The sequence below is a fragment of the Lipotes vexillifer genome, unplaced genomic scaffold (assembly GCF_000442215.2).
Source record: "Lipotes vexillifer unplaced genomic scaffold, Lipotes_vexillifer_v1.1 scaffold205, whole genome shotgun sequence".
NCBI classification, from domain to species: Eukaryota; Metazoa; Chordata; class Mammalia; order Artiodactyla; family Lipotidae; genus Lipotes; species Lipotes vexillifer.
The window spans coordinates 976,464-1,003,117 of NW_006781396.1; the positions used below are offsets into that span (position 1 = coordinate 976,464).

The 26,654-nt window shown below is 36.4% G+C and overlaps 1 protein-coding gene across 2 annotated transcripts in view; it reads left to right on the top strand.

Moving 5' to 3' along the window:
* The window catches only part of MICU1 (mitochondrial calcium uptake 1), a 219,321-nt gene that overhangs the window by 84,011 nt on the left and 108,656 nt on the right, over positions 1 to 26,654 (top strand). The window contains exons 5-6 of one of the 2 annotated variants that reach the window (XM_007454675.1): positions 8,864 to 8,869; positions 10,040 to 10,154. In XM_007454675.1, coding sequence (XP_007454737.1) covers positions 8,864 to 8,869; positions 10,040 to 10,154 — 121 coding nt within the window. The remainder of the gene's footprint in view (positions 1 to 8,863; positions 8,870 to 10,039; positions 10,155 to 26,654) is intronic. The other variant, XM_007454676.1, reaches the window with a different exon arrangement.

Consider the following 26,654-nt stretch of genomic DNA (forward strand, 5'->3'; position numbering starts at 1 on the left):
CTCCATTATCACCCCTGAAGTATATAAATGGTATTTGCTTAGGACAAAAATGACTTAAAATTTAGTCAAAGATTAAACTTTATCCAAAAGATTAAGTGAAGGAACAATTTATTTGACATTCTTAATTTGCAAAATTAAACACTGATAAGACTTTAAGAATAAGAAAAAATAGCCAAAAACCTTCCTTCCACTCTCCTTCTTTGAATCTTGATTTTCCATTTTCACCATACTTCGGTGCTTTTAAAAATTTATTCATTATTAAACTCCAGTATATCTATTTTCACAGTTTCTCCTTGTGCCTTGGCTGTTTGACTTGAGGATATCATTTATGGTAGAATCAGGCCTTTGATTTAAGAATATCAGCTAACAAACTGTCATGCAACACAAAATAGTCTAAAAATTGGTTTCTGGTAATTCCCACTTCTTTCCAAATCTTGACATATTTATTTATTTATTTTTTTTTAATTTATTATTTTTTTTTATTTTTTGGCGATACGCGGGCCTCTCACTGCTGTGGCCTCTCCCGTTGCGGAGCACAGGCTCCGGACGTGCAGGCCCAGCGGCCATGGCTCACGGGCCCAGCCACTCTGTGGCACGTGGGATCTTCCCGGACCGGGGCACGAACCCGTGTCCCCTGCATTGGCAGGCGGACTCTCAAGCACTGCGCCACCAGGGAAGCCCTTGACATATTTATTTAATTCTCCTCCTAACTTTAAATAATTTGAGGGATCAAATATGATGGTTTTATGACAGTTTAGGTGTTTGTGATTAATATATGTCATGAATTTTATAACAGTTATCTTTGGAGTTTTGTATACTTGAAAAAACACTTATAAATTCTTAGAGTTAATATTGATAGATAGTTGTGTAATCCTAAATGTACTTGAACTACTCTTTGACAAGTGGATGCCTCAGAAAACATAATGTAACTTCTTTCCCTGTCTCCTTCTACCCCCACCCCAACTCCTGAAGCATGGAAGAACAATGTAGACCTTTACTAAAGAATTAGAAGACTGTATTGCACAGGGCACATCACAAAGCATGGCTAGTTTAAAAGTCATCTTTAAACATCTTTCTTTCTGGTTTTTATTTTATTTATTTATTTTTAAAATTAATTTATTTATTTTTGGCTGTGTTGGGTCTTCGCCAAGTGAGAAGACCCAACTGAACTTCGCTGCTGTGCACAGGCCCTTTCTAGTTGTGGCGAGTGGGACCTTCTTATTGCAGTGGCTTCTCTTGTTGTGGAGCAATGGGCCCCAGGCACAGGGGCTTCAGTAGCTGTGGCGCACAGGCCTAGATGCTCCACGGCATGTGGGATCCTCCTGGACCAGGGATCAAACCTGTGTCCCCTGCATTGCAGGCAGACTCTCAACCACTGCACCACCAGGGAAGTCCCTTTCTTGCTTTTAAAGAGCTACTGTAAAACATGTATTCTCTGTGCACATGTGTGCACATATGTGCTCATATGCTTTCTTTTCTCTGTTTTCCCAACTTTGATACTTTCTATTACTCTCTGGTCACGTCTCCTTCCTCTTTTTGGCTCACCTTTCCAGGGTCCCTTTTCCTTCTATATTTTTTCTCCCAGATGTCTTCTTCAACTTTTTCTTATGTAGAGCAATTTGACCCTTTGGCCTCTCCTGGTCCCTGTAACTGTATTCAGTACAGCAGAGGTCTCATAGATAGCCCTGCAAACAGAAATATTTTCTCCTTTAGAGGACTAGGATTGCAAACATGGACATATCCTATTTAGTGCAGTAGAGTAGGGGTTGTCCTCCTGGAGACAATCACACTAACTGAATTAGCATTGGAAAGTGTCAGTATAAAATAGCCCCTATGGAGGTATGTTCTGGTAGTAATTCTCAATCAATATACAATTTAAGGTCTGTTCAGTGATGTCTTTATTATTTCTGCAGACTTTATAATTGCTCTAATGGTGGAGGTGGCTAGGCCTAAACCATGACCCCAAATGCATCTTATGCAGAGTCTCTCAAGGTGCATTATTTATATTTTGGAAAACAATCATATACTTTGCTAGTAATCGAAAGACCTTCGATAGAAAATAGGCTTCTCAAGTCAGAAGCTATTATAGAAGAGTGCATGCACACTTACACGGTAAATTGATTTTTAACAAAGTTGCCAAAATAATTAAATGGGGAAGGGAAGGTGTTTTCAACAAATGGCTTAGAAATGGCTTCAGTCAGCTGTTGGCTAGGGCCTTCGCCATTTAGCTTGACCAAGGATGGAAGATTTATTTCTAATGTGGCTCACTCAAATGGCTGATAAGATAGTACTGACTGTGGTTGGGAGGCCTCAGATCCTCTCTCTGTAGGCTCTCCGCAAGCCTGCTTGAGTGTTCTGTTCAAATGAGACCTGTCTTCCCTCCAGAAGAGCAAGGGGCCTTTTATGCCTTAGCCTCAGAAGTCACACATTATCACTTTTGCTGTATTCTATTAGTTATACAGACCAACCCTGATTCAATGTGGGAAGAGACTAGGTCTACACAAGGACATGAATACCAGGAGGCAAGAAACATTGGGGTTATTTTGGAGTCTGGCTAATACACTGAAAAGAGTCTCATATCCAGAACATATAATGATCAGTAATAAAAAGACAAACAACCCAATTAAAAATGGACAAAAGACTTGAAAAGATACTTCCCAGAGAAAGATATATTAATTGTCAATAAACTAAGTGCTTAAAACACTTGGTCATCAGGGAAATGCTCAAAAAACCACAATAAGATACCACTAAAATGGCTAAACTAAAGAAACTGGCCACATAAATGTTGACAATGATGTGGAGCAACTAGAACTCTCATACATTGATGGTGCAAGTAAAAGAAGTACAACTTTGAGGAAAGTCAGAATAGCCAAAAACTGAAAAGTGCCTGTTTAATCATTAAAGGAATGAATAAATTGTGATATTACTTGTGTGCATTATTATATGCACAATATAATTATATGCAAAATAAATTGCATAAATTATTTATTTTTAATATTTTAAATTTTATTGGTGAGTATTATACTGCTCTGCAATAAAAATGAATGAGTTACTGATAAATAGAGTGTGGATGAATCTCCCCAACATTATGCTGAACCATAGAAGCTGGACATCAAAGAGTATATACTGGTGATACCATTTATAGGAAGTTCTAGAAAAAGCAAAACTAATCTGTGGCGCAAAAATATGGTGGGAATTAACTGTGGAGGGGCATAAAGAAACATCAGGGATGGTGGAAATGTTCTATAATCTGGGTTACTCAGATATGTATTTATAAAACTCATTGAATCATATATTGGATTTGTGCATTTCACCATAAGTGGATTTACTTAAAACTGTAACAGATATTGAACTCTAGATGATACATTCGTTTTTTGCAGAGATAATTAGCAATTGTGAAACTATCTTCCTTGTATTCTAAGCTTGAGCAAATGAGTAAATATATTGCGGATAATGGGAACCAGATTTCTCTCTGTTGCAGAAGGGAGTAACACGTGTGTAAAGGGCAAGACTAAATTTTGCTCTGGTATTAGAATGGAATTAGAGATATCATTATGAATTCATAGTTTATAATAAATAGATATGAATGTAATCATGAGGAAACAGCAGCCTAATTCGAATTGAGGGATATTTTACAACATAATTCACCTGTACTTTTCAAATTGTTCAAGGTCAAAAAGTATAAAGAGACCAAAATTGGCAGAGTAGGTAACGCCAAAACTACACACCTCCACTAAGACAATAATTAAGCTAGTGAGAACTGTCAATCAGCTTTTTCAGATCAGTGGAATCTAACTAATCAGACTTTAAGCAACTAGGGGAATACTTAAAGAAGAAAGAAGCTGCTGAAATTTGGTAAGAGAATGTTGTGGTGTTTTAACTTATCTGATGACCACCCCCCACCCCCCAGCACAGTGGCAGCCATAAAGATTGTGCGTTCATGGTATAGCTCCCTGGTGCCAGAGGGGGCAGGGCAGACCTTGTTTTCAGAGAATGTGAATGTGGGCCTTGACCTGTCTGGCCAATGAGGAATCAGCTTGGGGGTTTGTGTTTGTTTTGCCTACCTTGGAGCTTTCTTAGGGCTGGAGTGACCTCCCAGGTGGCATTTGTTAAAAGCATAAAGGTAAATATACTAGCCACAGCAGCTGAAGACAAGCAGCAGACAAACCAAAACAGCTGGGAAAGAAGAGGCTGCAGCAGGAGATGGGTGAGAGAACAAGGACTTTGAAATGCTCTACCATATACTGGTGAATCTGGAAGGCCATGTGCACACCCAGGGCCAAATGAATACTTAGAGGAAACCCTAACAGACCCTAACCTTTCACTTCTGGCTGATGTTTAGCTTCTAAGCAAGCAAGAAATGAAGGCAAGGGCAGAATTATAAATAGTGACTAAGCATTGAAAGAATGCCCATCACAGAGCCAGTCTGCAAGGATCTTGAGAGGTTTTTTTTTTCCCCACCCTTTGGATCCAGAAACTTAAGGAAATCTGTCAAATCACTAGCTGACTACTAAGGTATGAAACAGAGACTTGAGTGACCATGCTGGACAAAGTATTTACAAAAGAATTTACAAAAATTATTAAAGAAATGACTACAACCCATGCAAGCAGCAACAACAAACCCTGAGGAGGTGGGAGAATCCTATTTCCAGAGTTACCACATTGTAATATACAAAATGTCCGGTTTTCAAAAACATTATGCTTGTAAAGAAACAAAGTATGGCCCAGGAAAAAAAAGGAACAGGAACTATCCTTGAGAAAGCTCAGATATTGCAACTTACTACAGACAGACTTTTTAAATCAACTGTCCTAAATATACTCAGAGTTAAAAGAAACTACAGGCAATGAACTTAAAGGAAACAAGGAGAATGATGTATGAACTAATAGGAAAAAATAGATAGAAATTATAAAAAGGTATCAAATAGAAATTCTGGAACTGAAAAGTTCCTATAGCTGAAAGGAAAATTTTAGTGAAGGGGTTCAACAGCAGATTTGAATACACAGGAAAAATGATTAGTGAATTTGAAGATAGGTCAATTAATATTTTCCAGTCTGAGAAACAAAAAAAGGAGATGAACAGAGCTTATGAGACCTATGTGACACTACCAAGTGTACCACATATGTACAATAGGAATCTCAGAAGGAGAGAGAAAAGGGGACAGAAAGAATATTTGAAGAGATAATGGCTCAAAACTTTCCAAATTTAATGAAATATATGAAGCTACCCATCCAGGAAGCTAAATAACTCCAATAGGATAAACTCAAAGAGACCCACACTGAGATACATTATAATCAAACTGTCAAAAGCTAAAGACGGTGAATCTTGAAAACAGGAAGAGAGAAGCAACTTTTCACACACAAACTATACACAATAGGATTAACAACCAGTTTCTCATCAGATACCATGAAGGCCAGAAGGCTGTGGGATGACATATTTAAAGTGCTGAAAGAAAAATAAAATTGTCAACCAAGAATTCTGTACCTGCAAAATTATCCTTCAGAAGTGAAAGAGATAGATATTAAGCCATTCCCAGATAAACAAAAGCGGAGGAGTTTGTTGCTAGTAGATCTACCCTACAAAAAATGCTAAAAGTTATACTTAAGGCTGAAAAGAAAGGACACTAGATAGTAACTTGAAGCTATATTGAGAAATAACACCAGTACCAGTAACAACATAGATAAATATAAAAGCCAGTATTATTTGTGGTTTATAACAGTCCTATCTATCCCTCTGTAATTTGAAAGACAAATGCATGAAACAGTAATTATCAGTCTATGTTAATGGGCACACTGTATAAAAATGTAATTTGCAAAAATAACATAAAGGGAAATGGAACTCTACAAGAACAGAGTTTTTTAATACTATTGAAGCTAAGTTGGTATTTATACAAACTAGGTTGCTGTAAATTTAATGTTAATTGTAATCTGCAGAGTGGCCACTAAGAAAATAACTAGGTATCGTTCCATTTATATGAAATATCCAAAAAATATGAATCCATAAAGATGGAAAGCAAATTAGTGATTTCCAGGAGCTAGAGGGAGGGGGCAGTGGGATGTGACTGCTTAATGGATAAGGGGTTTCCTTCCAAATGGGGTTATGAAAATGTTCTGGAACTAGGTAGTGGTGATGGTTACATAACATTGTGATTGTACTTAATACCACCAAATGTTACACTTCAAAATGGTTCCGTGGTAAATTTTATGTTATGTACATTTTATCACAGTTTTTAAAAATTATAAAAATGTAAGCAGTGTGATACTGGCATAAGAATAGACACAAGGATCAATGGAATGAAATTGAGAGTCCAGAAATAAACCCACATATATATGGTCAATTTATTTTCATCAAGGGTGCCAAGACCATTCAGTGGTGAAAGAATAATCTTTTCAACAAATGGTAGGGTGTCAACTGGATATCACATGCAAAATAGTGAAGTTGGACCCCTACCTCTCATTAATAGAAAAATTAACTCAGAATAGATCAATGACCTGAATATAAAAGCTGAAACTACAAAACTTTTAGAGAAACAGGGGTGAATCTTCATGATCTTGGATTTGGTGATGGAGTCTTAGATACGACATCAAAAGCACAAGCAATAAGAGAAAAAAATAGACAAATAGAACTTCATCAATATTTAAAATTTCTGTACACCAAAGGGCATTATCAGGAGAGTGAAAAGGCAATGAATAGAATGAGAGAACATATTTGCAAACCCTATATCTGATATGTTTAGTGTATAGGATATATTGATATAAAGAAACTTACAAAACTCAACAACAGAAAGACAAATAACCCAACTCAAAAATGGGCAAATGGGGGCTTCCCTGGTGGCGCAGTGGTTGAGGGTCTGCCTGCAGATGCAGGGGACGTGGGTTCGTGCCACGGTCTGGGAAGATCCCACATGCCATGGAGCGGCTGGGCCTGTGAGCCATGGCCCTTGAGCCTGCGCGTCCGGAGCCTGTGCTCCGCAGCGGGAGAGGCCACAACAGTGAGAGGCCCGCGTACCACAAAAGAAAAGGACAAATGATCTCCAAAGAAGATAATACAGATGGCCAACAGACACATGAAAAGACGTTCAGCCTCATTAGGCACTAGGAAAATGTAAATCAAACCTTAATAACATACCATTTCACACTCACTAGGATGGATATAATTTTTAAAAAAAAGAAAGAAAAAGAAAATTGAGGATGTGGAGAAATTGGAACCCATTTACATTGCTGGTATTAATGCAAAACAGTGTAGCCGCTGTGGAAAACAGTTTGGCCATTCTCAAAAACTTAAACATAGAGGTATGATACAACTCAGCAATTCCACTCCCAGGTATATACCCAAAAAAACTGAAAGCTGATAGTCAAACAAATACTTGTACATGAATGTACATGGTAGCACTATTCACAATAGCCAAAAGGTGGAAGCAACCCAAATATCCTTCAGTGGATGAATGGATAAACAATATGTGGTATATATACAATGGAATATTATTTGGCCATAAAAAGGAATGAAGTACTGATTGATGCTGCAACATGGATGAACCTACAAAATATGATACGTGAAAGAAGCCAAACCCAAAAGGCCCACACATTTTATGGTTAAATGGTTAAAATGGTGAATTTTATGTCATGTGAATTTTACCACAATCAAAAATAATAATAAGCCTCCAAAGGAAAAAGTAAAGATGGGCATAAACCTTCAAAGGAAAAAATAAAGATGGGTAAAGAAAGCTGTTTTAGATTGATAGAGATTAAAAAGATATGACAACTAAATGCCATTTATGATTGTGGACTACATCCTGGACTGGGGGGAAGATAGCTGTAAAGGAAATTATTGGGACAGTTCACTAAATTTGATAATAGACTGTGGATTAGATAATAGCATGTATCAGTATTAAATATCCTGGTTTTATGAAATGTATACTGTAATATGTAAGAGAATGTCTTTGTTCATAGGAAATATATACTGAAGTATTTAAGTGTAAAGGGGCATATGTCTCCAACTTTCAATATGGTGTAAAAGAAAATATGTATCTACATAAAATGAAAAGCAAATAGGGTGGTAACATAAACTGTTGGTGATTCTGAGTAAAAAGCGTATGAGTGTTCCTTATATGGATCTTTCCACTTTTATGAGTTTGAAAGTATAGCAAAATAAAAAGTTGTGGACAAACTTGGATTTTTCTTTTTATCTTCTGAGCAACAGCATAGTCCAGATGGTTCTTAGAAAAATAATGTTAGATATGCTTTTTTGGCTTATCTGCCTCATTTCAGTTTGTCCTTAGACTTTTGACTGTTTCTCGACTTCTGGATCGCAATATATTATTTATTTTATTTGCTTATAGCAGTCTCTCTGTAAGATTATTATATAATTAATATGGGTTACTGAGCTTCTATACAAATTTATTCTGGCTAGTAATGGTATGCCTTTGACAGCCTGTTCTCATTTTGTGTATTTTTTCTTATTCACTTGCTTTACTTTTGCAGTATCTTGGATAATGTTAAAAATGTAAATGTAGATATGAGATCTAACCTTAATTGAACATATTGGACTGTGGGCTCATTTTTGGTTTTGGCTCAAAGACGTAATCTCTAAATTCTGTCAGGCCGGACCAGGTTTTCTGCCCATCACAAATGAGTCAGAAGCACTTTCCTAAGTAGAAACTGCCATCAAAACCTCTTACCACTTTGCAGGCATTCAACTATGGATTTTTGCCTGTCCATGGTTAGTTTCCTATTACAAGCAGATATCCAGTAGAGGCTATTTTGAGTGGGTTTACTAAGAAGATCATAATAATTCATTTGGTACTTGTGTCTTCAATTGGTTAACCAGTTTTCTTTCCTTTGTGGTGTATGATGGGACCTTCACTAGACAGAGGTAACCTATTGGATAGTTGTGTACCTGGATGGTGGTGTGGTGGTGCTTGTTGGTTTAATTTTCATGATACTCCTCCCAAGGTTATGCTTGCAGTGCTGCTTCTTATTTTGTGCTTGCATGATATTATTACTTTGATTGTGCTTTGTTGGTTTGGGTTTTTAAAACCTCCTATTTCTTTTTTTGGTACCCAGAATAATTCCTGAAATTTCTTTGGTTGGTCCAGAACTTATGGAAATGTGTTTCATGTCTAACTCTTTGGTGGATCCTTTTCAGTTTTTGAAAGTATCTTCAATGTCACCACTAAGTTTATGGTTTGGTAGCAAGTCAGAAAACAGGGTAAGTTTCCTTAAACACCCAGGAAGAGACTGCTTCCCAGATAGACCATTACTGAACCTGAGAATTAACTCTCTTTGTGAGCCTTATAGATTAAAGAAAATAAATACATACTTAGAGTAAAAGCTAAGTTTTGGGAAAGTTTCTTCAAATAGCTGAAATTTAGGAGCCTCCACCAAGGTCACAGTAAATATAATTAAATTAACTCATGCCTAAAGTTTAGTGTGTGTTTGACTTGACGTTATATTTCAGAGACGCTGTTTAGTTTGTAAACTCTTCTACATTCCCAAACTAAGGTTCTTGGGGTTCATAAGGTAAAAGTTAAAATTAGTATTTCAGAAATTAGTTTTCTGAGCATTTGTGTGGGTGTTTACAATAGTTGCTTACCTCTTCATTTCTCATTACTAGTTGTATAGTTTCTCTTGGGCATTTAGAACTGATTTTATTTTAGTTTTTCTTTTTTTTTTTTTTCTCTACCTTATATACCTCTATAGAAAAAGGTAGATTGTTTTTCAAACTAAGAGATAAAACCAGTCCTGAAGTGGGCCTGTTATATGTTAAATGGCAGGAGTTCATAAAATTGAAAATTTTATTCCATTGTTCACATTAAACCAGTGTTCAAACAAACAAACAAACAAACAAAATCATCTCTTTTCTTATAATTTTAATCATCTTAAAAACTGTAAAGGATCCATTAATTTGGAATGGCCATCAGAGAAGTGCTTATGATAAATAGCATAAAACTGTCAGGTAAATGGTGATTCATCTCTAACTATTTATATTCTCATTCTGTTATATCTTCTTTTTATCTTTTGGTGGAACCCATACATTCAATAGAAAATTGCCCAGGAACGAGAAAAATTTGCTGATGAAGGCAGTATATTTTACACCCTTGGAGAATGTGGACTCATATCCTTTTCAGACTACATTTTCCTTACGACTGTTCTTTCTAGTAAGTATAAACTTTTCTTTTTATTCATTTATAGGGAATATATAGGACTGTAAAAAGAGTTAAGTCGATTGGAGGGGGAAACAAGGCATGTTTGCAAAGTTAATGAATGATAAGTTACATCAAATTTCATTTCTTTTGAGTTCTCTGTAACTTGTATATAGAACCACCTGAGAAAGAGGAAGGAAAATAAAGTTAAAAGGTAAAGTTAAAAGAAAAAGAAAGAACAAAACTGTGAAGTCACATCTACTTTTAACTGTTTGAAGCTCAAGATAAATTATATATTGCCTGCTCCTCTAGCCCTAATTAATGTTTAGACTTCCTCAGTAAAACACATATTGATCTAGTATTTCCTCTACTAAAGAAGAGGATTGGCTCGGTTGTTCTAATTGTGTTCAATATTGATTTTTCAACCTTGGAAGATAACTTCTTAAAACACAGAACTCAAATTTGACTCATTTAGAGCACTGATGAATTTCTAATTTTTCTAAGCTAAACAATTTTGTTGATTAGTATGCTACTATGAGTGTTCTTAGTATTATTTTCCTTTAGTGTGACTTTTTTTAACCATTCAGAAAAAAAAAAAAAGTATGTCTCTAGCTCTCTGTGTACATTCTATTAAAATCTACCTAAATTGATCCAAAGAGATCTGATTTATATATTTCAAAGAAGTGATTCTCAATTTTTTTCCATGGGGGAACATATCAAACAAAAATAACCATATCTTCCTTCCCTTCTCCAGGCTAGGCATCTATAAAGATAAAACTATAAACAGTTTTCCAAACTTATGGTTACCAGGGGGGAAGGGGTGGGGAGGGATAAATTGGGAGATTGGGATTGACATATACACACTATTATATATAAAAGAGATAACTAATAAGAACCTACTGTATAGCATAGGGAACTCTTCTCAGTACTCTGTAATGACCTATATGAGAAAAGAATTTAGAAAAGAGTGGATATATGCATATGTGTAACTGATTCACTTTGCTGTGCAGCAAAATTAACACAGCATTGTAAATCAACTATACTCCAATAAAAATTTTTTTAAAAACTATAAACAGTTTTCAAGAAATGATGTACACGGTTCCTGCGATAGCTATGACTACTCTTCACTCTTCTTCCCTCCAACTGACAGAAAAATGAAGAAATATAGACTAATAGGCCTTACCACAGCTGTCTTGGGCTACCAGAGTATCTGAATAAATTTGTAGTGGACCACTGCTCTAGCAACGTAGATGTGCATTGACTTGTTATGAAGATCCAAGATAGTAAACTAAGAGCACTTTTTTGATCTTAAATTGTGTATTATTAGTTATTATTTTGGTGTGTTTTCAAAACAGACTTCAGTTCAAATTCTGGTCCCACCACTTCTTACCTGTGATTAAGTGTCAGGAGAACCACAGCAGAATCTTCAGAATGCTCTGCACACTGTGTAGCTCCATAAATTTAGGTTAAAAAAAAAAAGGTCACATTGACCTGTGAGTTCTGGAAACCCCTCCAAGTAGCTCCTACAGGTCTGGGTGCCTTTACTTACTGGTGCTCAGCTCCTGGCTCACCATGGTGAGTAATTTACCAAAAAATGCTTAATATTACAATATCATGTACTTTCTACATTTGTCAGGAATGAGAAAATTATGATGATAAGATTTTAAGATTTTCTCTTTATCACTAGTTTTAAGCCTTTTGATTATTATTTGCTTTTAGTATTTCTCAACCTTAGCACTACTGATGTTTTAGGCAGGATAATTCATTGTTGTGAGGGCTGTCCTGTGCATTATAGGATGTTTAGCAGCATTCCTGGCTGCTAAACATCCCGTTAGATGTCAGTCACACACACTCTTCCCCTCCCAGTTGCAACAAACAAAAATGTCTTCAGAAATTGTCAAATGTCCCCAGGGGAGTAGGAATGGGGAGGAATAATCCCTGGTTGAGAACCACAGATGTAGTTTTTATAGCAGGGTTGTTTGGTTTGGGTATTATTATTCTGTACCTCAAAATAGTGTTCTTTATGTTTCTTGTCTTGGGATTCTTTGAGTTTTGGGGTCTGTGGGTTTAATCATTTTCATCAAATTTGGAAAAATTCCAACTGTTATTTCATCAAATACTTTGCTTCCTCATCCTCTCCTTTGAGGACTGCAATTACACATATATTTTCCTCATATCAACCCTATAATGTTTGTAGTTTATTATCTTCATTTTGAAATTGAGGCATACAAAAGATAAAAGAACTTGCCTCAAGTCCCACAGTAAGTAGATGATTCAGGGTTTGAACCCAGGCCATCCCATCATATGGGCTCCTGTCACTTGGCTTTACTGCTGTGGTCACATTTTCAGCAGTGATAAGCCATAGCTTACCATAGTGCCTCTTCTTTCTCTAAGGCTGGGCTGTGGAAAGGCTGGTCATAAAACTCTCCTGTAGATAATGGGCAGTTCAAGCATCCTTGCAATCTGAATGTTGTACACTGCATTGTTTACTTTATTTAACAAGACATGGAAGAAAATATGCCACAGAAATTACATTGAGCCAAGTTATTTCCCACATTCTAATTGCTGCTAGGACAATAAGAAATGAGGCACTCAGTGGATCAACTTCTTTGTGGATAACAAGGAATCATTACATCTAAATAACACTAAATTGTTCCCAGGTTGTCCTGCAAGAAGGAATGCAGTTCTTTAAACACGAAAAGCTTTGCTAGGTAGTGGCTTGGGACTAGGGGAAGTGCATTAGCATGTTTATTCATCTGTAACTCTGGTGGACAACATGGGCCGTTCTTGAGATTTCCAGTGGAAAACCAGCCACAGCAACGTGAACAGCATAACCCAGATAATGCAAGACTGTTGTATTTCTAATTAGCTGGGGTTTTTTTCAAAATTAATAGACTCAGTGATGTTCAAGAAATTGTCATCATTTTGAAGAATATAAACACTCTGCCCAAATGGATTGACACTTGGAACCTCTCAGTACTTTAGAAACTCTACCATGTTGTCTAAAATAAAATTCGACAACCTTATATAGTAAATTATTTGTTTTCTCTCTTTCGATTCATGATTCGTCTCCTAAAAATTAAGAAAGCTGCTTTACTGGGACTTCCCTGGTGGTCCAGGGGCTAAGACTCCGTGATCCCATTGCAGGGGGCCCGAGTTTGATCCCTGGTCAGGGAACTAGGTCCCACATGCCGCAACTAAGAGTTCACACGCCACAACTAAATATCCTGCACACGGCAACGAAGATCCCATGTGCTGCAACTAAGACCTGGTGCAGCCAAATAAATATTTTTAAAAAGGAAAAAAAAAAGGAAAGCTGCTTTACTAAAAATGCATGTTATGCAGTATAATTTCCTGCATTAAATAGAGTTAATTCTTCCTACTTAAACTTTTTAGAAGTTTCATTTTTTTAGCTAAACAAGAATTTTTTGGACACACCCAGAATAACAACCAATTTGGCAGCAATACCTTGTGCTTACAGTAAGCAGTGGCATAAATTTCCCACTCTTCTTTGTATGTGCTTTGGATAATGGGGGCCTTCTTTGGGCAGCCTAAAATTTTAAATACCTTTTATTGTGTCATACACACACACTTATGCATACACATCTCCTAAATCCCTTTTTTGCTTTCTTTTTACTCCTTGGCACTTGTCACTATTTAAGAGTTTATATAATTGATTTCTTTTTTTTTTAAATTATGTAAGTTTCAGGTGTACAACATTATAATTCAACATCTTGCATACACTACAAAGTGATCACCATCACAAGTCTAGTTACCATCCATCACCATACAGTTAACCCCCTTCACCCATTTTGCCTACCCATCAACCCCCTTCCCCTCTGGTAACCACTAATATATTCTCTATGAGTTTGTTTCTGCTTTATTTTGTTTCTTCATTTGTTTTTTTTAGATTCCATGTGTGAAGGAAATCATATGGTATTTGTCTTTCTCCATCTGACTTAACTTCACTTAGCATAATACCCTCAAGGTCCATCCAGGTTGGACAAGTGGCAAGATTTCATCCTTTTTATGGCTGAATAATGTTCCATTATATTTATATGTATACCACATCTTCTTTATCCAGTCATCCATTGATGGACACTTAGGTAGTTTCCATGGCATGGCTTTGTAAATAATGCTACCTTGAACATAGGGACGCCTATATCTTTGCAAATTAGTATTTTTGTGTTCTTCGGATAACTACCCAGAAGTGGATAATTGATTTATCTTCTTTACTCTCCATCTTCCTACCTAGAATATAACTGCCTGACAGTGATCATAGGTTTGTAATGATATTCGCTACAAATTTGTAATGACATTCACCACAAACATATCTACTGTATAAAAAGCATTGTGACAAAGGAACAAAGCAAAAATTTTTTTCCCAATTTTCTCAAAAGGAAATTTATCAAACATGAGATTTGACTTTGCTGTTTATATCCTGAATTGAGAGTCGTTCTTTTAGCCATTGATGTCCTCAATCTGCATTCAGTACCAATGGAGTGAAGGAAACATGTTTTTAAATTAATCTACTTCTAAATAAGCTTTCTTATAAGAAGTATATATACTTTCTAATAACTACAAGTTTTCTTATAATTCAGAATTCACATATTTGTATCCCCCTCTTACCCTAATCCATAAATTCTATTGCTTCATACCTTATCTCTCTGATCAGGTTTGAAGGATTAACTTGAAGAGTTGTCAACATGAGCCATAGCATCTGTATTAAGTAGAATGTTAAGTATTTACTAAATAACTACTCATTAATAAAATAAATTCAGATTCATTCTAGGCAAGATAAAGAGACTGTTAATAATAATTATTATTAAATAATTTCCAAAGAGCCTTTGATCCTTAAAGTAGGTTAATAGGAATTGAATGAGAACACAGAAGCATGGCTTAGTTCTCTGCACTAACCAGCTACAACATTAGCGATGGTCTTAAATCTTATAGTTGAAGTCAGAGATTTTTCTCCACAACTAGGTACAGAGAAAGGTTGTCAAGGTTTATCTTGAATGCTATATATTATTTATTGATTTGGATCATTCAATAGCTAATGCTAAGATTCACTAGGTTATGATAATATAACTTAGAATCAGGATCTTTGCCACTGACAGTTATGAAATATTTATTTTTTGTTTTTTGTCTTCACACATTTTCTAACTAAAGTTATTGACCCTGTGGGCTAATAACATAAAAACAGTTCTAGATAGCTTGAGGAGACAATAATAAAATGATCAAAAAGTTGATTATTAAGCATTCTTACTATTTACTATTAATCTTTGAAAAGCCACCAGAAAAATAAAAAACAAAAAATGCTACGGCATGTTCAGTACCTAGGAACAGACCTAGTGAAAATCAGGCATAGGTCAACGTGTTCTGATTTTGATTCCCTCTTTATATTTGAAGGAATTAGTAGAGAAATTTAATTAAGTGGGTTTTCACTGTAGGAGAATTTGATTTACTGACGAACTACATCCTCATTGTGATGCATCTTTCTCACAAATATACAAACCTTTTGGGAAATTACAACAGCATTCAAGTGAAAGTTTATAATATTTTATTCCTCTTGCCATATTGAAGTCAAGAGCTGATCACAAAGTGTATGTGGCTTGGAGATAGCGGTACCATTCTGTGCCATTCTGGCTAATGAAAATGTTATAGAAGTTATAGATGAAAATAAGTTTTTCAGGTTGAGTGAGTCTGTTGAAAACTATGGGCAAGGACTGTTGGTGGGAATGTAACTTGATACAGCCATTATGGAGAACAGTATGGAGGAATTAAAAAATATATGGGCAAGGCAGCATACTGAGATCTGTTAACAGATCTAAGGCAGTTACAAATCTGTTTTATTGACACATCAGAGTTGGGGAAGTTATAGAGAAAATTTGGTTTAGCTATTTTCTGTGTAATTTTTGTGTCTAGGATTATCTGCCATTGCCTAATTGATATTATGAAGGGTAAAACAAAGCAGAAAAGGGTTAATCTTATTCAGTGGTATTTTACCCTATAAAAAGTGCTTAGAACTTCAGAAAGACTCATTTGCATGCCGTAAGGCCAAAAGTATTATATTTCACTGTGTTGTTTACCATTAACTTCTTTTGCTAGCATAACCTGTTCTTATGGTTAACTCATTGATTTTATAATAATGTAGCTTCTATCAAAACAATAAAGATGCATTTAAATATATTAAATGTTTATGAAGTTAAATTCATTTTGAGCCAGAGATTTATTTGAATGTGTCATTTCAGTAGAGCCCGTTGTTACAGAAAGTTGAAGCATTTACATCTTTGTATCAACAACCACACAAGAATTTTGTTCACATTAACAAGAAATAAGTGTTGTTAGTGTTGAACTCTCTCAAATCTCCTTGTGACTGTACTAGAAGATCAAACTATTTCATCTGCAAAAGGAAGTTTATCCTTTGGGAACAATTGCTTGAGATTTGTTCTGAGGATTCACAAGGTGAAGGGGAGAACAGAGACTAAAGAAGCAAATTGTGGCTTATACAAAAATAAGGTCTAAATGTATTTTGACTGTATCTTGAGGAAGATTTTATAATTTTACACCCATTAGACAATCAGTTCTTATTAGCTTTTTCATGCTTTTTATGAATAGTTTTATTTGAATTGATCCATTTTCATTTTTTAAAAATTGTAATATTGTAATAATTCTAATAGAATTCTAATATTGACCTAAAATCTTATGGAAATCTGGTTGAGATCACATGATTTCTGTAGCTCTACCCTTTCAATACAAGTAGTCAAGATGGGCCTATTTTCTAAAGACAAAAGAGTATTTTTTTTTAATTTATTTATCTTTATTTTTGGCTGCGTTGGGTCTTTGTTGCTGCACACAGGCTTTCTCTAGTTGTGGCGAGCAGGGGCTACTCTTTGTTATGGTGTATGGTCTTCTCATTGGGGTGGCTTCTCTTGTTGCAGAGCATGGGCTCTAGGCACGTGGGCTTCATTAGTTGTGGCACACGGGCTCAGTAGTTGTGGCTCCCGGGCTCAAGAGCACAGGCTCAGTAGTTGTGGCGCATGGGCTTAGTTGCTCCGTGGCATGTGGGATCTTCCCGGACCATGGCTTCAAACCCATGTCCCCTGCATTGGCAGGCAGATTCTTAACCACTGTGTCACCAGGGAAGTCCCAACAAAAGAGTATTGAGTGAGGTAATTAGGAGTGTTTTCTGTATGCTCTATGAGCTGATGCTGCCACTAAAATTATTATTATGTCTGCATACATTTTGTCTTCTCTTGAATGGCTTATATTGGCCTGTAAAGCTTTCTGCCACTTTTCCAGGGAACCCCTTCTCTGTGATATATGAGATTCATATAGAACCTCTAGAACAGAGAAGAGGAGGAGGTCTGCCCTTGGTTTTCCTTCTCTGCTCCTTAGGTTCTCGGAAGGGAAGGCCTAACAGGGGAAGGCTTCCCTCTTTCTTAGGTCTCATTTATCAATGGGAGAAAATTCTTGAAGCAAGAAAAGTAAAACTCCAAAATAGGCTAAATTTCTTCTAGAAAGTACCCTAACCTATAACATTATTTATCTATTATTTATTATAATATTATTATTATAGCGTATCTCAGCTAAGATTTTACTTGTTTTAAACATCAGAATTTTAAAAACTTTTTTACATTGAACTGTGAATGAATTATGGTACCAGAGGTACCATATGGCTCCAGAGGTATTTGTTAATTCGAAGGAATTTCTAATTGATGCAAGTTTAGACAGTGTCTGTTATCACTAAATAATATCTTGAAGTAGGAGCTATGCCATATGGCTTTGTATCTCCAAAGTACCTAACACTGTATCTTACTAATACTAATCATTCCAAAAATATTTGAATGAAAGGATAGTTGGGATGTGGCTTCTTTGGGTCTCTTCTAGGTAGAAAGGAGACCCAGCCACCCATCCATCTCCATACATTACAGTGTCAAATGGACCTCAGTTTACCTTCCTGCCAGAGTCTTCCCTTCACTTCCCAAGAACAGATTATAGAAACTTCCCTTCTTATAACTCACCTAACATCTGTCCTATCCTCCTCAACTTCTACCATGTCTTGTTTTGTTTATGATTGGGGTGGCTCTGTAGGAATTCAGCCCTCAGTAATTGATGATGTGTAAAAATCTTTGCTGTGGTCTGTGAGTCCCACTTTTTTGCATTGTTTGCCTCTTAGAAGCTGGACTGGAATCAAATGTATCTGTCCATTCTATATGTCTGACTTTTCCCAAAAACCCACAACTTAATAGTATTTGGTTATGCTTAGGCTTCATGATGTGTTGCTTACCTATTCCTGGAATAGCTTTAGAAAATGCTTATTTGTTATGCTGAAGAATTTGAAGGTGCAAAAAGGAAACCAGGGAAAGAAGTAGTGGTTGTCATGAAATGGTTTACCTAATCACTATCCCTTCTGGAGAAGGTATCCAGCCCAGTATCTGGCACATAATAAGTACTCCATGTATATTTGTTGGCTAAGTATCTAAGAATTTTTCTGAGTAGTTACTTTAGTATACATACTAAAATTTTATATTGCTCCAAGTACCCTTAGCATCCTGCCTAGTATTTAAAACTTTTAAAATAATAGCTATTCTCTATCTATATATACACGATGAAAGCTAGAAAATTAATTAGAATAGAAAATTGTTTTCTATTTGGACACTAAACTGAAAAGTAAAATAGTTTTTTGGGTGAACACCAAACTAAGTCACATGTAAAGAGGGTCCTTCAAAATGAGCATAAATTAAGTATCAAATATCCAATCTCTTTTTTAAAGCAGTTAATTTTAAGCATGTATTCATTAAGTTGTATCTTGGCATAAGTGTGGCTGTTATTAAGCACATGGAATGGAATGAAACCACATAGAATGAAATGAATGTCAAGCAGATGATTATTTTTTTCTTAGATCTCTGAAGATAGGGGTGGGGAATCTATCACACAGGCATATGTAACTTGGGCATAAAAATAGTAACATGCATTTGAAGAAAATATATTTCAAAAGAAGAACGTGACCTTAATACAAGGCTAAAACACTGGCGTGCCTTTTAGAATTTATCTCCAGGAACTCTTGGGGAATCAAAGCTTTTTGACATCTCTGGCATTGAATACTCTTCCTGTAGCACAACTGTCAAAAAGCAGTATTAAGGAAGAGCAATTTAAATGCAGGACTGTTTCTGGCAGCTCTCTGAAGGTCATCCAGTAAGTAAGGCTGAGATATAACTCAAAGACAGGTTATGTACTGTGAACTATGAACATTAGCTATTTCTTTTCTTCAGGTGTAAAATTTTATTTAGAGATATATAGATAGATATATAAGCATATAAATTTTATATATCGATATAAAATATTTTAGAATCAGGGCTGAAATGTATTTTCTAGAAAAGATGTGAATTGAAGAAGAGCAGTAGTTCGAAGGAATAAGTGTCTATACAGCTAAAACCTTGCTGAAGGAATTCAGAAACACTTCACCATCTTATGAAGTTTTTAAACTCAGGTTTTTGACAGGTAGTGTTTCATATTATTTAGAAAACTTGCCAGTTGACATTAAATAAATAAATCACACTGAGACACAATAAAAATAAAGAGCTCTCTCTGTAGCTATTGCTGGTGGTAAGCTCATAGTAACATCTTTTGTGGTTTCTTTGCATTGTCTTAGGATTTTCAAATAAAAGCAAGACTAAGTCAATATGAATTTTAAGTCTGTTCTAAGAATATACGTTAAATTTCTGTGTTTTTTCCTTATGGTCAAAATCTGTTAAAGTAGAAACATGGGTCTTCCAACCAGATCCATCCAATTAGTGCTGCTAGGAATAGCAACTTAATTCCCTTCCTCCTACTCCATATTCATGGGGTCCTGGCTACCCTGTGGCTGACTATAGACCTGTAAATCAAAGGTTATGGGTTTGTCTAGGAACTATACAAAGTGCTGGCATCGTGGCTCTACCTTGCATCTCAGGCAGCTTTACCACCTTGTCTACCCTACAGTTAAACTAGCTTAGACTTGGGCTTAGTCCTCAAAACTGCATGGGGTGATGAAGTCTTTCCTAAACTGAGATCACTCTCAAAGGTCTAAAGGACTCCAAGAAACTAGGATAAAGATTAGTATTGTTTACGTCTTTTGAAGGGGCGATTAGTTGTTCCTCCTCTCATTTGACTACCAAATCCATAGTGCACCCAAAGCTCTTTGTGCATCAGAATTAACTATTGGAATGACACTTAAATTTAATTGACAGTATACTGTTGGTGAAAGTATAAAATATTAACATGCTTTTTTAGAATCTTGGCAGTGTTTCCCAAACACTTTCATTAAGTGCTTACACTTTGGCCCAGCAATTGCAATTCTACAAGTTTAGACTAATAAAATGATCACATGTATAATGATGTTGATGGTCAAAAAATAAATTGGGAAGAACTCAAATATCAAACAGATGGCTGAACAAATTACAATAAACCTATGCAATGAAATTTAATACAGCACTTCATATATGTAATGCAGAGATTTATTAGCATAGAAAACTGTTCACAATATACTGATGAGTCAGAGCATACATATTGCACGATTCCATTTTGGGAAAAGAAAAAGTGTGTGTGTCGAGTACGTGTGTGTTTTTTAAAATAGCCTGAATATTTGCATTTCATCTGTCAGCAGATTCTGTCAGCTCTACTTTGAAATAATCCAGAATCCCGCCATAAAATCACATCATCCCTCTGCTCAAAATCCCCCAAGGCTTCCATTCTCTCTTGGATTTTAATCTCGAAGTAAAAGCCAAAGTCATTACAGTGGCCTTCAAGGTCCTATGTGCTCTCGCCACCACCATCCCTCTCAAGGAAAACACAGATATCAATGGGCACTAGAATTCTCTACACTTTTTTTCCTTTTTCCTTTCTCTTGTTCTTTTAGTGTTCTTTTAGCCTTTTTCTTTTTTATTTTAAACACAGTGGAAAAAGGATAGCTACTCTATTGCTAATTAACAACAATAGTTAAGGATGTTTGGGATGATAGCCATAGTTTATTAAGCTTCTCTAATGGTTCTAAAACTTTTTCCTTTTTTTAAACACCTCTTAAAATTAATTACTTTTTGTGTTTGAAAACCTGTCTTTCAGTCATGTCTAGGTTGACTGGTACTATAGAATTCCAGAAGTTTATTTTACTGGTACCTTGGTGTACAGAAATAAAAAAAGAAAAGATGTTAGATTCTTATAGTGAAAAAACATAGAGGCTTAGAGTACAGTTAAATGTATTTATATATCTAGAATTCCTCCATGGGCCAAATACGTTGCACATCTAATCTGTTATATAGGAGCAAATTAGATGCATTAACGCTATGAAGCCCCTAGACAATTATATAATTAAGTGCAGTCTTTGTGTCATTCATCTGTCACAGAGTTGCTTTTAAGCTGAGTGAATATGAATCTATGAGAGAGGGGGGTATTGGATGCCTCAATTAAGAAAAGCAATGATGCAAAATCTAGACTTATAAAGCAGATAAATTAAATCATAATTATTTTCTCCACAGAAGGAGTCACTGCAATGTTTCCTTCAATAGTTTCTTTTCAAGTGTAGTCTAAATATAAAGTGATATTTAACTGTTTGATTCTAATGAGAAGAAATTGTCTCATAGACCTAAGAGAATAACAAATCACAGTTGGGGATTGTTGCAAAATAGTGCATAATTCAACTTGTTTCAGCACCCAGAGGTGAAAATATTCAAAGCAGAGCATAGTTTTATCCTAACACCATTATTCTCACAGATGGAGTTACCTGTCTTCTTTTTTTTCTTTTTTCTATTTAAAATATTTATTAAATTATTCACATTCAGACTATAATACAGCTTGAAGAAAACAGAGTGAGTTTGGAATGTTTAATTATTAAGCATTTTATAAATGACTCGATATGCTCTTAGTGCTTTTTAATGGAATTTTTAAAAAACCAATATCAGTGATAACTTCATGCATCTTGAACCTTTAGGCTAAAGCCTAATTCTTTTTTTTTTTTTTTCTTTTTCTTTTTGGCTGTGCCATGCGGCTTATAAAATCTTAGTTTCCCCAATCAGGCATCAAACCTAGGCCCTTGGCAGTGAGAGCGATGAGTCCTAACCCCTGGCCCACCAGGGAATTCCCTAAAGCCTAATTCTTTCTTAGAATAACTAGTGAGATGGTTAGAGCCTTTAACTAATTACACCCACTTGGTGAGTTGGAGAACTGAAATTAGAGAAGTTGTCACGTGTTCAAGATATTTACGAATACTAAGGGAAAATACTCTCCTCTGTTATGGAACTGAGAGCTCTTTTCATTAAAATAATTGTTTTTAAATAAGGTTGCCAAATTTAGCAAGTAAAAATACAGAACACAAATTGAATTTTAATTTCAGATAAACAATGGATAATTTTTTAAGTTTAAATATATTCTACGTTCTATTTACAAACCACAGTCCACAAAATATTAGGTCTGCAGAGTCCATTTATGGAATTCCTTGGTGGGAGGAAGAGGGAAGGTAGGCAAGGCTCAGGGTTTCCTCATCCCCTTCCCTGTTCAGTCAGAAAGGTTATAAGCTTTTACATAAAATTTTCTTTGATGAAAGTTCTGAGTCAAAAAAAAGGAGTTTAAGAAAAAAAATTTTAATGCTAGAAGACTTCTTGACTTCACAGTGTGGCAAGAGTTTTGATATGAAAAAATAAGAGTTTCAACATAAGTGGATGTATAAATTTGCTGAGAATCAAATGAAACCTACAATTTACAATTTTAAAGCAATTACCTCTGCTGATTTGAAAAGGAAAAAAAAAATTGTAACCAGAAGGTATATCTTTTACATGTTTATGTCTAATTGTAACCAAGATGAAACATATTTTATAAAGCAACTATATTAGAATCAATCAGGAAATATGTGTACATACAGATACACATATGATATGCAATATTGTATGTCAAGTGCATTTTAGGATATACGTCTATAGATTTTGATATAGATCCTCTGTGTGTATGATATAGGATGTACCTAAATCAGAATAAAAATTATAAGATGTCATATTCTATATATAGAAATATGGCTGTTTGAATAAAAGAAAATCTATTTTCCTTTATTTCTAGCCAAAATAGAGGGTTCTAATAGAACCCTCAAAAAAAAACAAGTTGCCTACAGTTTTAAAAAGAAATCTATTTGGGTTCACCTACTGCAAATTAGCAGCATAAACCATACATTGTCATCTATTTATTCCTAAGACTTTAAGAAATTTATTTTGGATTCTTAGGAAAACAACAGAGGTAGTGAAGATTTTATCTGAAATCAGAGCAAATTATTCTGGTAGTTTGGGCAGACTGTAAATAGCGCTTTCTCTTTGGGCTCATCCGATTGACCTATGCACCAATAGTAGCATCCTTTAAAAATGGACTCATTTCAGTATATAAAATAATACAGTGATTCCTGTTTATGTTACTATAGCAACACTAATCTATCCATTTTCATAAAACTATTTCATGTTAGGACAGGAAGCAGAGATAAAAAGACAGTCATGACTTGACCAAGTTCATATCTAGCATTAGGGGCAAAAAGGGGGTACTTTTGCTCTAATACTTAAAGGTATTTATGAGGAAGAGAGATTCACAAAAATAAGAGGGGAGGACAGGAGACTAAGAGTGGTACTGTGTATCATAAAGAAGCATCTGTCTCCAGATGTTATGCTGTATCATATACAGTCTCTTTCCAGAACAGTGCCTGAGCAGCTGCATTCCTGAGGCTGAGAATCCAGGTCCCTGAAGTTCCTGTTCTAATTTTTGATCTCAGGAAAACAACATTCTTGCTTAGAGACTGAGGAGAAGAAAGAATGTGTAGCAAATTTCCACAGATCACAGTAATGACTCTCTCAGCTGTTGAGCCCCTTAGGCTTGCTGCCTCTGGAGATGGTGGGTGAAGTCCTCTTGGATCCTGACTCTGCAGTTTTGCTTTATGAGTGTCCAGACTTTGCATATTTCTTTTTCTGGACTGGGTCTGGAAACCCGCCAGAGTTGGACTGGGTCTGATGTCAGACTCCCCTGTCTTTTTCTTTATGCTGAATTCATCAGGAAATCCTTCCCTGGCCTTTTATAGGACTAACCCAGCTCATAATTCTGTTTCGTGCTTGGTTGCACAGGCTTTCCAGCAGTGGAACGTTAGTTGGACACATGGGGCTTCTTTCTTCCCTGGGTTCTCTCCACAGATGGAAGCCCTTAGATCTCTACCAAGATAAATTGAGAGGAAAATACTGGTCTTTGGTGAAATGTCAAGGTAGACGAAGTTCTCTGCCTTCTAGGAATTTCTTCATCCCCCCCAAAATTATTTTCCCTTTCATTGTGCAAAGGGAACACCAACACACATACTACTGGTACTATGTAGTCTAAATGTAATCTAAAATAAGTTCTAGTGGGGAAACTCACAGGCAGAAAAGCAGCAAAATTACCCAGTCCCCATCCACATGCTATTTAGCAGAAGAAAGTGCTTAGACACAGCCGAAGCACATCAGGGAGAGGGCTCTAAGAAAAAGATGGTGCCCCCCTGACTCTCTCTGTAATTATTGGGATGAGGGCAGGGAACATCTAGGAACATCCAGGAGTTGTGTAACAACAGGAGTATCCTGGTTGACAAAGTGGTGTTGTTAGAAAGAGGGAGCTTCCTGCTGTACAGGTGGCATTAGCCTTTCTTTCATTGAGCTAATTCAGATCTACAAAGACAGCTTTTTGCTAAGCTACCAAAGGAATATCTCTATTTGTCTCTTTTCACCCTTCCTTTCAAAAAGACAGTTTCCTTTCTCATAATACAACAAATTTAGATCAAAAAATTTTGAATCCTCATATTAAATGAATTCACACTAAATTGTAAATGACCTATAAATTCCTGTAATAGTTCTAGAAATATTTTCAAGAAGATGCTTGCAAAGCCATAAGATTCCCTAAATGGTGAGGTCCATGCAGTGGACGTGATAGTAGTGTAATAAAATTTTTGAAAATAGGGATATGACCTGATGTTGAAATCTCAGAAACTTCTTTAAACATAAATGGAGACCTAGAAGTGGATTCACCAGAGTGAGGTTTCCACTTGGTGATATCACAAAGATGATGGAATCAGAGACCTCAGCCTCCATTCTCCCACAAAGTTCAACAGTTAGCTGTCTACAAACAAAAACAGCTCTGGGAGAGCTCTGGAGTCGACTTAAGAAACTTCATGAACACAGCAGAATGAATAATTTGAGAATATCCACACAAAAAGGAAGGAAAAACAGTTCCATTTACGTGCATCTTCCCAACCACACAAAGGACTCACTTCAGTTTCACCCAGAGACCAGCAAAACTGAGACATATAGAGATGGCTAGGAATAAGGAAGAATAGCAAGAATACCAATGTAAGCCATGCAGTAGGAGCATCAGGATTGCCAGAGACATGCTCTGTAGAAGACTCCAGCACCTTTCCCCACTAAACAAACCAATGTCCAGCACAGCTGCCACAGACTTCTGCAGATTTCACTGGTTTTTATCCCACAGGTATTGGCACTTGCTGGCACCAGCTCCAGTCTCTCCCCAGCCCCTGCTCCACTGGAACCTGGGACCCACACCAGGAGCAAGTCCAGGCTTCTGAGGCTACACAAATGCAAGACTCCAGCCTAGACCCCTACCACTGTGCACATGCTCAGGGCTAACCCCTGCAGCTATGCCCTTGCATGCCGCCAACCTCCATTGCCATGTATGCACCAAGGAAAGATCCTAAAGCCACAGTAGTGCGTGCTGACTGCCAGAGCCACCACAGCCTGAAGTGTGTCTGCAGTTGGCCCTGGCCCTTACTGCTTGCTTTGGCCTCCACCACTGCACGTGTGTTTGCAACTGACCTCTGTCACTACACAGGCACCTGTAGCTGGCCCCTACAGCCAAGTGTGTGTACACCACTGGCTCCAACTACCACCACTGTCTACCCTGGTCCCTACCTGCTGGACCTAGAGGTGTCACCCAAGGGCCCCAACAGCCCTTACAGCCTCTGTGGACCCCCTGCAGTGCTCACCAAGAACTACACAGTTGTTGATGCTATGGACTCCATCAGTCTGAGCCAATGAGTCCCCCCCGGACCCAGAGATGCCACACACCCCTGCACTTGGCACCTGCACCACTAGGCCCAAGATCACAGCACACTCCAGTGTGCCCCCATCCTCAGGTGAAGGTTTTCCTTTACCAAAGTCAGCTCATAGAGTCTGGAAAAGATGACTGCTTCTTCAAATGTGCAGACACCTACACCAGGAAATGAGGATCATAAAGAATCAGGGAAAGAAACGACTCCACCAAAGGAACACAGTAAACTTCTGGTAACTGACCACAAAGAAATGGAGATACAGGAATTGCCTGGCAAAGAATTCAAAATAATTGTTCTAAACTTGCTTAGAGAGCTATAAGAGAACACAGATAAATAACAAAATCAGGGAAAAAAAAATGAGAAGTTCAACAAAAGATAGAAAACAAAAAAGAAGCAAACAGATAGTGGAGGTGAAGAATATAATAATT